The sequence below is a fragment of the Lasioglossum baleicum genome, chromosome 7 (assembly GCF_051020765.1).
Source record: "Lasioglossum baleicum chromosome 7, iyLasBale1, whole genome shotgun sequence".
NCBI lineage: Eukaryota > Metazoa > Arthropoda > Insecta > Hymenoptera > Halictidae > Lasioglossum > Lasioglossum baleicum.
Genome location: NC_134935.1, coordinates 18,729,656 through 18,743,807, shown reverse-complemented (window position 1 = coordinate 18,743,807; position 14,152 = coordinate 18,729,656). Strand labels below are relative to the sequence as shown.

At 47.2% G+C, this 14,152-nt stretch overlaps 1 protein-coding gene across 3 annotated transcripts in view; it reads right to left on the bottom strand.

The window, feature by feature from the left end:
* The window catches only part of Grh (grainy head), a 250,160-nt gene that overhangs the window by 41,612 nt on the left and 194,396 nt on the right, over positions 1 to 14,152 (bottom strand). For all 3 annotated transcript variants that reach the window (XM_076428395.1, XM_076428396.1, XM_076428394.1), the window contains exon 4: positions 7,991 to 8,458. In XM_076428395.1, coding sequence (XP_076284510.1) covers positions 7,991 to 8,458 — 468 coding nt within the window. The remainder of the gene's footprint in view (positions 1 to 7,990; positions 8,459 to 14,152) is intronic.

The following is a 14,152-nucleotide window of genomic DNA, read 5'->3' as shown; positions in this document are numbered from 1 at the left end:
TGCCAGCGTGCGGACACAATTAATTCTCGCCGGGAGAAAATTCATTATTTCGATCAGCGGATTCATCGAATAATCCGAAAAACTGTCTATCGAACTTTAGGAGAACGGTAGAAGTAAAAGATTCCAGCACCCTCTTTAAGATTACCCTACGCGATTCGAAGAACTCGACCAATTTCTTTGCTCCAATGCGTTCCTCTATCTCGAAGACGGCGCGTAGTGGTTGTCATTTGCTGGTACAAACGTTTAGATTCAAGCAGCGATTTCAGGGGACGCGGCTTTATGGCGGCGCGGCGCGGCGCGGCGCGGCGCGGCGCGGCGGCTTGCTGTGAAACCATACGCCGATTCCGGGCGATGCTACAACCCCATGGCGGGCCTCAAATGACCCGGGCTCCAAAATTATCTGCCAGTTTCGCTGCTCGTCGCGACGAGGTCTCGTTGTCTTGACAGAACTTCCTGCAGCTTAATGGGACCGTTCCACCGCTTGAGTAATAATAATTTCGGTCGTTAACGGTGGCACGCTTCGCGCGAACTTTCGTAAGGTCAGCCGTGGAATTTTCTGTTATGGAACCACTCGAAAATTCCGTTTCACACGGATCGTAGAGACAGAGAAATGTCCTCCTCGCACGTTCTGGCACTCGCTTTCGAGTCGCACGAACTCCCGTTCTCGTGGATAATTAAGTACTAACCCGGAATAGGGGTCTACAGTTCGTTTTGGTGAAAATTCAGTTCACAGTATACATAGTATACACTGAGCGATCAGTAGACAGCGGATCTTTATGCAAAATGAAAAATGTTCTACCCTGAATTGCAACAAACGGAAGTGAAATAGACATTTAGTTTATTTCTTAACGGTTGCTAGTCTAAATTCTTCTAATGTTCTTACTGTTTTGAATTACATCTATTCATTTTTGTGATAAACTCAAATGGCACTCGTTATATGTATACCTCTTTTATTTCAAGACATATTTTTATGTTTTCAGTGACACACCGATTGCAGATATCGTGGAAGAAGATGGTACAATGCTGAAGAAAAGAAGCATGTTAGGTGTTTTGGAGTAGGGGTGCGTTGATGCGCTACGATCCCTCGATGTTTTGTTGTATCTTTCGATGGAATAGGGGTCTAATCTCGGCAGGCACTGAATGTGCTTTACCTCTTATCCCGGTTGGTACTCAATTTTAAAAACCCGGTGCAAGGGAAAGGTTTCTTTCGGGACGGTATAGTCCTGATTTCGTAGACGTTAATATGTACAATGAAAATGTACTGAACTCGGTATACGAGATGTTAACAGACCGATAAAGTGTTAATCGATGTAGCAATATTCCTTCCTCGGAACTATCTGGTTCCCATTCCACACGAATTTTAATTCCTAACGCAGCAATTTTTCTCTCGCAGGAATTATACATATATCGCAAGCGACATTTGACTCGCCGCGCCGCGCCGTGGCGTGTAAATATCTGAATCTTGGAAGATGCGGGCTTTGCCGCGCGACACCGTGAAAAATTCGAGGATCAATAAAATTAGGATAACCCCCATAAAATAGTTTGAAGCACTCCCGTCCGTGAAACACCTCCGATCCACGCACAAGAGCCGTAGGTCCGTCGGAGTCCGACGTTGTAGTTTATTGCTGTGTCTTCGGGGTTGCGCAATCACACGGAACTTGGACCGTCGTTAGTAACATCTCGGGATACTTTAGAAACTTCGACGGGGTCTACGGATGCCCATAGAATGCCTGTATTTATCGTGATCCTTGATTTCCGGATGGCGGCGCGTCGGGAAAAAATCGACGGTCAATTACGATTGCCAATGAGCGTAACTCTCGTTTCACGGCGACCCGACCCGACGCGATGGTCCCGACGCATGGACAAATTAGAAATGCAATTTTCAGGTGTAACGATAATAACTCAATCGACATCGTTGCCTCTAAGCTCGTTCTGGGGGCAGTAGGAATTTTTAAATGTATCATAACGCGGAACGGTAGTCGGATGAAAACGTATTCCAATAATTTCAGTGAGTCTATAAAAGAAGGTCAGAATATTTTTTAATTTTTCTAACATCTCTTTACATTTTTACTTTACACTTTGCACTTTTTTGATTTCTCTAAGGAAAGATTTAAAAACAGTAATAAGCAGACTGCTGATTTGATGCATTCATGACAAAAATTAATTAAAGTATTATTGTATTATTTTCAATTTATTATTATTATTATTATGAAAATATTCAGAAACCACTGGAATAGCAAGTTCGATAGAACGTAGTGCGATTTTTATTCGTGTTGGACGTACAAACGTCGTTGTCATTAAAAATAGGATTTCATTTCGTTCGATTTTCTTAAAATTTGTTTATGAAAATTAGAGATAAAATTGAAAGAGTCATAGGCAATGGAAATATTCTAGCTAGTAAGAGCTATTTTCAGTTAAAATAGCTCAGAGTGCAAAGAGTTAATCTTGGTAACTTGGAAGCTCGGCCATCTTGGAACCGCGAAGCACGCGTTGAGAGACGAGAGAAGAGGAGATGGTTTCGAGTGATCGGTGGAACATCGCTGGCAGAAAATAAGCAAGAATGTCGAATCGGCGAGTATAATATTCCACATTCACGGTCGCTTCAACCCCCGGTGATAGGTGTGGAAGATTATCCGCCGCGAGACACCGCTCGGCCAATGTTAATTTAATCATCATCCTTGCGCAGCATCCCCGCGAATGAATCCCCTCTGCGCCTCTGCGCCTCTGCGCCTCTGCGTCTACCTCCCAGGACGCGAGAGTGGCCAGGCGAATTCCTGGCGCGTTGTTCGTATGTACTACGCCATAGGTCACGGGCAGCCAATTTCGAGACGCCTGGAGACGCGGACGAAACGCGAGAAACCGTCGAGATATTGCGGCGAATATTCCGGCAAGTAAGCGCTCGCGGGAATGAACCGCGAGGACGTGCTATCCTCTTGTGTGCACGGCGCACAGCGCACGGCGCACGGCGCACGGCGCACGGCTCTCTGTGTCCAGGCCCCGTAGTATCGCTTACTAATAGCGTGGATGTACGCCTGGCTCTCCGTGGACACAAGGTCTGGGTTAGGCACATATACCGTTGCCGGTGTGGTGTGAAGACGTTAGTCTCCCAGGCGGATAGGCGATAATACATAAACGCTCGTCCGTTAAAATCGTACGTCATCGCGTGGTTCCGGCGACACGACGCGACGCGACGACAGCGGAAAACAGCTTGCACAGGATTTTTCAGCTACCGTCCGACAAATTGTCTCGTTAGAACTCGAGTTCCGTGGAAACCAGAGAATCTCCGAGGACGATGTTCCCTCAACCGCGATTAACGCACCGGGCAGCGCGCGCGTCGTGATCCTTAATTGAAAGTGACTGATCCTTGAGGGTCGATGACGGCTAATAACGGAGCTCCGAGCTAAACATCCTTCCAGGGTCATTTTCGAATTTTCCTCGGAGCGTGTTGCGTGTCAAGTCACGTCCAGGAAATTTACAGTTCTGTAAACGGATTTGGATGATTGATCATCGCCGTGGAAGACGAAGCTGTTCCGTTAACTTTCATTGTACAGTTTTGTCCTTCGAATCTGGAATCCGTTGCCGGTGACAAGCGTCGATTCACCAGACGAATCTCGCAGATGTTTTCGGGATTTTTTCGCGGACCAGTCGACACGTTTTTCCAGAGGAGATTCATGAGACTCAGAACTTACCACCTAGCACGTAAATAATCGTTCAAGGAAGTCGAAAGATAAGCCGTATCTCGAGGCTCCCCGAAGCTCGTCGGCAGAGATAGATTCGATCTATCAGTTTTGATTTTTCACCGCGCCTCGACGTTTCCTACGAACTTTCTAGACTCTTCTGCATTCCCGAGAACGCCGATAGCCTTTGCGGGCTTGCTCGCGCCTCGCAGCATCAGTCTCAATGTCACGAAAATCCAAGAGAGTCTTCCCAACGCATTTATACCGGCGCTCAACCGTCCGATAACTTTGACAAAGTTTAATATCTTCAGTTCCCCGCGATTCGCGCGATTACTCACAATTACCTAAACGTCTTTGCCAGTTAAGAAAGTCTCTTCTTCCCTCCGTTCAAATTTCGAGCTTCTTGTCCTACCTGTTTTCGCCTAAGATATAGCCCCGCTCTTTCCGTACTCGCCCCTCCTTCGGTATCCAGTCGATCTGGTGTATTTATCGTTTCATTTGTTACAGTAAAAGATACGAGGAGAGATCAAGAAGCGATCAGTGCTTGTTTATTTCAAAACGTATCGTCTGTGTTTAGTCCGCTTTAACATGTTCCAAAGAATTCTTCCCTCACGGTTCTTCCATTCTCTCTTTGCATACACGTGTCATGTCAGAGAAATCGCTCAAGTTTAACTCGACAAAAATCGAAATTATTTAATGATTTTCACGCGTTTACTGCAAACGCGAGTAGATGAACCATAAGAGACGGTACAAGAATTTAAAAACTTTAAGAACGCCGATTTTCATCTGATGGAAATCGTTAAAGGAAAAAAGAATCTTGCATATGGCTCCGGTGTCTCGTAAATGATGCAGAGAATTTTCGAAAAGTGAAAACGCTGCAAACAGCAGTGGCAGGCGTGGTCGGCGCGCGGTGGCTACGGTTTCGATCGTCTCGGCGCGGCGCGGCGAGGCATTGGTCAAGCACGACGATCGTGTATCTCGATCGCGGATCGATCTTCGGCCTCCGAATCAAACGGCGGACTTTTATCGGGCCGGAGTACAATCGCGGAGCACGAATCCGGCCGTGTGACGGGTCCCGCCATAAATCTCGACGTCGGATCGACTAATACGAATTTCATAACCGAATCCGGGCATCGCAGAATGGAAACGCGGCAGCTATTTATATCGCCTGCGAGGTCTTCCGGTCCATTTGCTCGGTTTGCAAACTCCCATGAGAGATAGAGGGAAGAGAGGCTGGCTTTCTTCGTCTCTCGCCCCGTTTCGTCCTGGATTTGTGACACGGGCACCCTCTTATTTTGGGTCTGGCTTCCAGAACGGACCAGGATCGAGTGCCAGCCAACCTGGCCCCTTCCAGCGGAATCGGTACGCGACAGGGTAAGAAATTCGTTTTGCACCCCTTGCTGCAGGCGGCGGGCACCCTTGCCAGCTTTTGATTTATATCGGCCGCTTAGCATATTTTGTAATTTACTGTTGAGAATCCTCAACGTACATACCAACGGGATCCGAGGTGTACACCCCGGGACAGACAGACCGACGCGACGCGACGCGACGCGACGCACGGACAGAGTCTCTCCCTCTCTCTCTCTCTCTCTCTCTCTCTCTCTCTAAGAGGCAACAGTGACATCAGCGAGCTGTAGGGAGATCTGCCGCCCCTAATCTTCCCTCGCATCTCTTCTTCGTGCTCCTGAATCTCCCTTTAGCTACCGCTTTATCTGTTCCGCTATCTGTTGGCCAGCTTCTTCTACACAGGTCCCTGCGCCCTCCTGTCTCTCTCTCTCTCTCTTGGCAGGCTCCCGCGGCCTACGCGATAACATCTCGACAATTTGTACGGCCGGTGGATCGTTAAAACTCCTCGAGGAGCGAGCAGACGCTCGGCAGCACGAGCTTAATCCAATTTCATTGTGTCGTGGACGCGGAGGGGATCGCGATCGACGCGTGAGACTCGCCCCGGGGATCTTCCATGGGAGAACTGGATCTCCGATTCGCTTCCCCTTCACCGACTTCGCTTGTTCCTCCTCGAGGAAGCCGACGTTGCTTCTCGATACGCTAACCTACACCGCGATCCGATCGAACCACCTGAGATCGTTTCGTGACGATCGGAAACGTTGGCCTCTTAACCTTCTCACTGAGCGTGACGAGTTAATTTGTCGTTTGAATACGTCATTGAATTTATGCATTTATGGCTACAACGAGTTGGTACTATTTAAAACGGTAGAACAGTTCCAAGTATTTAACCACACATGTCGATATATTATATTCAACTTATTACGATCATTAGCCCCTTGTCGTATTTTAACGTGTCACGCTCGTCATGAAGATTTTAAACAAAGTCTAATAAACATGAATGTCACGGGTTTTTTTTTTAATCAGATAAAATTTGATTCTCGCTTCTAATCAATATTTAAGCATTCACATAAATGTAGCCGTACAAAAAATATAAATGTTTAGTCACTGTAACTGTAAAGAAGAAAATGATACGGCCAGGAGTTTATGCTATACGATAAAATCTAATTCAGGAGCAGAGTAAATGTTTCGTTAATTAATATGAGAAACTATATTTATCTATCGCGCCTTTTTCGGAAGATTATTACGTCCGGGAACATTATTTTTCACGTTTTACTGAAAAATGGTCAACTACCGATACGAGGTCAATTACTGGTGCCTTCGTCTTAATTTATGTAAAAATTAGTCTGAAACGTTTCTCGGACAAATGAACCGACGACAGATTTTTGGAAAGCAAACAGCCCGAAGAAACCCGACAAGAAGTCTGCGGCGTCTCATCTCCCTGCGGCAGCTAGCTAAATGAGACCGTTTACGTTACAATTTTCTTCGCGCTTTCAGCTACCAGGCACGTCATCGCATCGGACGAGCAACTGGCATAATAAATTGCCGGATAGCGCAATAAACCGGCGCGCAGTAAATCCGTTCCCGTGAAAATCCGTCGCGCCGCGCAGGGGCCATTAATCTCAATTTCAAACGGGGGGACTATCGGATGCGAGATAAAATAATCCGCGAAAGTTTCCGCGGCACCAATCCGGGGATCGTCTTTCCTCGGTTCGCGTTTTGCTGCAGGAGACGCGCGCGACGACGCGACGACGCGACGCGCGACACGAGGAGTCGGCGTCACGCGATTGTTCCACATAGTCCGCGGCGCGGCGTCGCAATAAATTATGCTACCCGCGAGCACTCAATTATGCGCGCGGTACTATTAATCGAGATACGGGGAAACGTGGATGTTAATAAAGCGTCGTGGCTGCGCCGAGAGTGTTTTCAGCGACGTTTACACGCGGCTATCTGCCGATCTACGCTAATCGAGCTCCCCCGGTTCTCCCGGTCGTCGCGCGCCGCTATCTCAACCTTAACGAAGAACCCCGTGGATTATCTGTGCTCGGCAACGGATCCGAAATCGGCCGCCTATCGGTTCGTAAATCCGTCCGCGAACGAGGGACCGCCCCGCCGCGCCGCGCCGGCTCGTGAATATTTATGAGCGTCTAAACGATCGTTGCGAAAGCGATATTCCGGCCGCGAGGACAACTACCAAATTCCGGCCTTTTCCTTGTAACATGCGAGATGATTCTTGATCATGGACATTTTGTGCAATATTATTTGCATGAACGCGCCCGCGCCCGGTCGATACTCTGCCGGCATCCAGCCAAGTCGAAACACTTTCAAAACACGCGTCTCGATGTAGATTAAACACTGCCTTTGCTTGTGTTTCGATTTTTAGAAGGAATTTCTAAATGAATAAAAAAGAATAAGTTTTCCCGATAAAAAAAATAACGATGACTTTGAAAAAACTATGAAAGAATAACAACGGACAAATAAAAATTGTTCTTCTATGATATTCTTGCTTCGATACCATTTAAATTATACCATAGATATTTTTTCTGTGCCATTAAAAATAAAGGAGATATTCAGGTGGCCTCCTTCAGCTGACAATGAAAGACACCCTGTATGCAGACTGCGGATTTTGGACACTTATTAGAACAATGTCAATTATACATAGAACACTAAAGACATTAGAAGAATCGAGCGATGTTGTTATATTATCTTTGAGTTGTTGAAATTATTGCAAAAGGAATTACATTTTCATGCAACATCTGTTCCGCACAGTTGACACAATCTAGTAATATGCCACACGATACTGCCTCGTTTCATTACTTGTCTTTATGTGAAATAAAAAATGTTTGCATCGACTACAAGACACAGAAGTTCGATAATAAAATGTCCTGCTTCTTATGATTATTTTATCGAGCTGTAACTAGTATGTACGTTGCTATTCTGCAATAAATAAAATATATCTGTAGACTCACGTGGACCATAGTTCATGAGTAGGTGGTAGCTTGACGTCGGCCGCGGTCTTCTCGGGTAGTTTATAGTACTCGTAGACGTAGGAAGCGGCCGGATCGTCGCCGTGGCTGGTGACGGCCGAGACCTGGTGTTGTTGTTGCAGATTGAGCATCGCCGCGGTCGCTACGGAGAGCGGGTGCTCGCAGTAGGTCCGCCAGTCGCCCTCCATACCCTGCACCTGCACCTGCACGGCAGCAACCCTCTTGTGTACCTCCGGGTCGGCGGCCTCGGCGCCGCTCTGCAGGCTCTGTGCAGCCTGCGCCGCAGCCTCTTCCGCCCCCAATTCCTCCTCTTCCTCTGGTTCACGCTGCCCGGCCACGTAGCTTGGCTGCTGTTGCTGTTGCTGTTGCTGCTGTTGCTGCTGCTGTTGCTGCGAGGTTTCGTCGCTGACCACGCCGCTGGTCGTCTCCTCCTCGCCCCGGCTTCGTCGTCTGAAATGACAAACCGAGATTTTTGTCAACCACCGCGCACAGGCCTTTGTCTCTATGTACTTAGAATTCTACGATTCGATCGTGGCCGCGCTTTAACGCTAAACCTACCGATCGCTAAAAGCGATTCAACTGTGTGTTTTTGCTTACAAAAATAACGAGACTTTATTCATTTAGATTCTGTGCAATTTTTATAACGACATGTGCTTGGATAAAGAAATATATCGAATCAATTTCGATGTAGCAACGTTCATAATCTCAATAATTGTGGAATGATAAATATAAAAGTGTCAGCGTCACAAAAGTGTTCAGTGTCCAGCGTTAACGCTGGCGCAGCAGTGCTCGCTTAACCCTCGAACTGTACACGGGGTCATTCGTGTTCGGACAAATTCGAACAGTTTGCCTAATCCATTTTATTGCATACTATTCAGATGCAATGCCAAATACTTCAACAGACTGTTTCTACCAAAATCATTGAGATAATCTCAATTTAGTTTTGAGATTCTTTAAAGAACCATTACTCGCTAAAAATTGCATCAGACACGGAAGACCACCTTCACAGTTCGAGGACACCGCAAAAACGTTTACAGTCTAAGTTTGCAAAGTTTGCGTTCCGAGAATTACTCTACTAACGTACCAATATTGGGCTCCCTATACGGGATGTCCCAAAAATGTTGCATTTCCTTGAAAAGGGCGATTCCGAAAGTTATTCCGAATAACTTTTTCCTTTACGAAAAAATGTTCTCCGCGGCTTCGTTAAGGAGTTATTAACGAAAAACACGGACCAATCGTTTAAGCGCGCCGCGCCGCGCCGGCGCGGCAGTTCCCGTTGAGCGCGGCGTTGGCGTTGGCCGAGCCGGAATCCGTCCGCTGTAACCGCGTTCCGATTGGTCTATGTTTTTCGTTGATAACTCGTTAACAAAGCCACGGAGAACATTTTCGCAAAGGAAAAAGTTACTTGCGTTTTCACCTCGGGAATCATCCCTTTCAAGGGAATGTAACTTTGATATGATAAACGAACACCACTCGAGTGGGAGAGAGTTGAAGTTACAGTTCTCGAACAGTCAGCGACAGAATGTTTATCTACAAGCCAGTTGGCTCGTCTCGTTGGATCGAGTGACCTCACAATCTGTACTGTAGGTGTACTACACATGCTACACTGCTACACTGATTGCGAGTGTAGCACCAGCGTGCGTCTGCCATTGCTAACTATCTGAGAAATGTAACTGCAATTCCGGCGCACTGCAATGGCTGCTACGTGCATTCGCGTATCTTTACTGGCTCGACTCGTTGGACCAAGTATAACTCCAGCTACAGCTACGACTTCACCGAGACTGAGCTACCTATCCACGCAACCCACCTACCGCCCGGGGTTTTCTCCTCAGATTTCGTATTCCAAACGTGGTCAACAGTACCCCGAGGTTGCGCGCTAATTATGTACTCGTCTACGGTATCAACACACGGAGTTCGACTCGGAAAAACAGCGAAATACGTCAGCAATATACAGTGAATATTCATGACAGCTGTGATCGATGAGATATCTAACAAGAAACAGTATCGTGACTCGCCGCCGTCTTTACCGAACGGTTTACTGTTCGAAAAGTCGATTATTTCAAGTCTGATTAGGTATACTACTTTTGCTCGCGTTACGCGGGAATGGCAAATTTATGATCCATAGCCGAGAATTTTTCAAAAATTGATTCAATAGCAATGCCGAGTTTGGAAATCTAACGACTAACCCAAACCATCGCATCAATTATCCGAACGGCCTTGTATCCCGATGTGTTCGGATAAACGAGGATCGACTGTGCCAGCGAGAGTCCATCAGTCGGATGAAGATGGTTACAAAACGATTATACATATTAAAGAACTGCTGGCAATAAGGATGTTTGCTCCGGGGGCATATGTTTGAGCCACATGTACATTGAAAAGCCCATAAGCAGGACATCGGCCGGTGACAGAGTGGACAGTAGCTAACAAATGCAGCGGATTCACGCGAACCTCATCCGACCGGCGCGACGCGGCGATGTCCGCGCGATCCGCCATCGATTTCCCAGAAGTTCCCCCCTTGGGAAGCGTCCACGCTGTTGGCCATTATAATGAATCCGCGGTGTTCGCAGTAACTGTTAGAAATGGCGGTGCGTCCCGCGATAAATTGCCGCGGGCCCATCGAATTTATCAATTAACGATAATCGCCGCGGCGCGCAGGATCTCCGCCAATGATTCCTCAATTTAGCAACGACCGGTGTGACGGAGCGTCCCCTTCGCGCCACACACGCTCGCCGCCGTCGATAATTTATTTTGCGCCGCGTCGCGATACCTAATCGCCTCTTGCGAACCGCCTTTCCGGGCTCGCCGAGTCAGCCGAGCCACCTGGATATTTGTCACCGGTCGTTAGTTTCCGGCGAAGACGCGCCGCTGTCTCCCGGAAACTAACTTCTCCTTTTCTCGCTTACACATCACCGCATCGGCAAATTCATAAATCTCCCAACTATATTGGGTCATTGCAAAAATCTTACTACGATTTTCAGTCTATCTTTCAGTTGCTCTTTATTACAAAGAAGGAATTATGAAGATTGCTTCTTGTCTCGTACGCCAAAAACTCGGTTGGAAACAAACCGAGACATTGCTGTACTCGTTATAGTATTTATTGTCCTAGACTTATAAATAATTACAAATTTTGCTATATAAGGTTCACTTTATTTTAAAGTTAAAGGACTTTAAAGTCTTTACTCTACGAGTCGTTTACAGCGGACGAATACTCAGGAGCCGTAGGCCGAATATCGGTGGACGCTTTGCAACAAAGCAGTCTTTTTTCTACTTCTGAACTCCCAACAACGTTCCGACTATTCCTCCGCAGTTTCGTACTGCCGCCTCTATGCATTCTTGCATGAACAAAATATACGAAATATATCCAACACTCGTTTATATGGAGGGGACTGGATTATTTGGATATACTTTCGAGTCGATAAAGTTTTCTGTACAAACAGAAATCCTTTTTTTTAGAAATATCGTGTCCACGCTATCGCGTTACTGTAGGACATTCTCGCGTCTTTGCGGGGTACACGTTCGATAAAAGTCGAAGAAAACATGGCAGAAAGCAGATGCCTTCGACAGCGCAATACGCCGCGCCGCGCGCCGGGAAGAAGGATCGAAGACGCGCAGAAGGGTTGAGGGAGATAGGGTGTGTATATATATATACACGCACGAAGATTAATTATTATAAACCCCTGCCTTTTGCCTACAGTCATCAATTTATACTCCTCTCCGGCGTGCATCCCAATTCCAATCCCAATCCCGTGAGTCGCGCACCGAATAAAGGCTCATCCTCTCTAATTTATGCATGTCGAATCAATCTCTTTCTTCCCCTTTTTGCACCCTCTGCTCTCCTCTTCGCTCTTTCTTTGGCTCCGTTTCTCTCGTTCCAGGAGATTTTCTCTCTCTCTCTCTCTCTCTCTCTCTCTCTCTCTGTTTCTTTCTATTCGTTGGCCCCCCTCCTTCGTTCTCGGTGGTTCGATGTAGTCCTTCCTCTTGTTGCTCCTGTTCACACTGCACCTGGGCAACTCTCGCGTCGCCCCTTCGGCGAACAGCTACCCCGATAATGAGGGGCCGCGTTATCCTGTGCAAATATTTTCCTCGACCGGTGTTTGCACAGCTACGGCACCCGGGGAACGGGAGCGAACGCCGCCGATCAAATTCAGCACGCGGATGCGCGAGACCGGCAAAGAACGATATAATGAGTTCATTCGTGATCATCAAGCTGGAGAACGCGCCCGGGGATCGGCAAACAGACCGCAGCGGCCGGGCCTGCCGAGGATTCGTGCATTCTTGCGCCAATCCTGCTCGCGGGACGGTTCGATGGTTTCTTGCATTAATCATGCAACCACTGGAGGGAGGGATTCTTCAATCCTATCGGATACTATTACCTTCCGCGTGTAAAATCTGCAATGTTTCGATTTACGTTTTCGACTCCGCACAATAGTTGACAGAACGATAGAATAAAAGGTTCAGAGCTATCTGTGCGCGATCTATGTATACAACAGAGAAACCAGCAGCGCCTAAGAACGCCAAGTATTCTCGGTTCGGATAACGCCATGTTGTTCCAGGCATCACGAATCACACGGGTCTAGACTAGACCAAACATTCCTCCAGAATCCTCTTTCGACATCGGCGTACTTTCGAAAGGCTCGATCCCCCGAAGATCGAGGCGATCGCGGCAGTTCGTGGATCGACTATTAACCCTCGGACCTTTCGAAAATAACGGAGGCGGGTTAAAATGATTTACTACACACGTGTGCAGATTTTATTGTTCCTTTGTTAGCAATTTTTTAAATTAGTACTGTCATTCTGAAGCAGATACAATAGATTCCTGTATAACGTGATCGAGAAATGTGTATGTGTGTCTTTTGTGGCAGTAAGTGTCTCTCTAAATAATTTTTTCTACCTTTACTGTACATGTATTGCCACTTCAAATACATGTGCGTCTTCGTCGTTGTATTAGATTGTCGCGTTTGAAATGTTCGATCTTAGGATACATGTTGTGCATGGTTTCGATCAAGAAGTACATACTATTACAATCTACAGGTTTATTATGGATCATTTTTAAGTACAAATCTGATCTTCATTTATCTGGTCGTTGAACGTTTTCCGCGGGCGTTTGCAACATTTGAACGTTTCCGAGGCTTGGGAAGGAGGAGTGGAAGACAGTGCAGTGGCGGCGGCGTGTCACCGGAGACAAATCGTAACATAACGACGCTCGCAAAACGGGGCTAATCCGCCGTTTATCAGCAAGCGAGGCTGCTCGGTTCGATCGTCCATTCGTCTTGGCCGGCGCGGCGCAGCGCAGCGCGGCGCGGCGGTTCAATGGAAACGAGGCTGAAGGCATCATCAGTTAGCCGGTTCCTCGGCCTGGCGATCGTCAGAATGCATTATCGTATCGCCAGCGACGCTCTTGCATCCCGCGCGTGCACCTACCTCAACGCGCGAATGTTGCAGGTAGGTGGAAGATACAGACGAGATCAACCGGGAGAGGGAAACGCGTTTAATATTCCGTGGGAGTGTTGTCCACGCGACCCGAGAACCCACCCCCTTACTCCCTCTTGTGCATTTCAATAAACCCGCCTCCATAAGCGAGCACGTTCACCTGGTTAACCCCGGCTGTCGATCCCGAAGAGCCTCGACACGCAGCCTACCCACAGCATTCAAAGTATGTAACTGCTGTCTTCTTCCTCGTAAAAGTCGGAGCACTAAACACAAGTTCAGATTTTCTACGATTTTTATCGTAGTATTCTGTACAGGGTGCTCCAGACGTATCATTCAAAGCGAAGAGTATCTTTCCACGGTAAATTGACCTGTGAATCTTGTTTGGCTAGAGTATTATTTGAGAGTGATGGCGTAAAGGTCATTGATTAGCTATTCGGATCGATTCCACGAACGCTGACCAGTCGCCGCGCCGCGCCGCGCCGGTGAGAAACGCAGCCGGTCACGTTATTAACTCATTATCGGCGTTTAACGTAATTGAATACAATTATCGGTTTGCGTCGGTGTGGTTTTATAATGCGTAGGAATGTTGTCTGTTTTCCTACGGGCACGCGTAATCGTAGAGCTTGTTTGATTATCGGTGTAAATTCGCACCTAATTATCTCTATTCTCTTCTGATACACCTTCGAGGGTTACCGCTGATCTTTATCCAGTTAC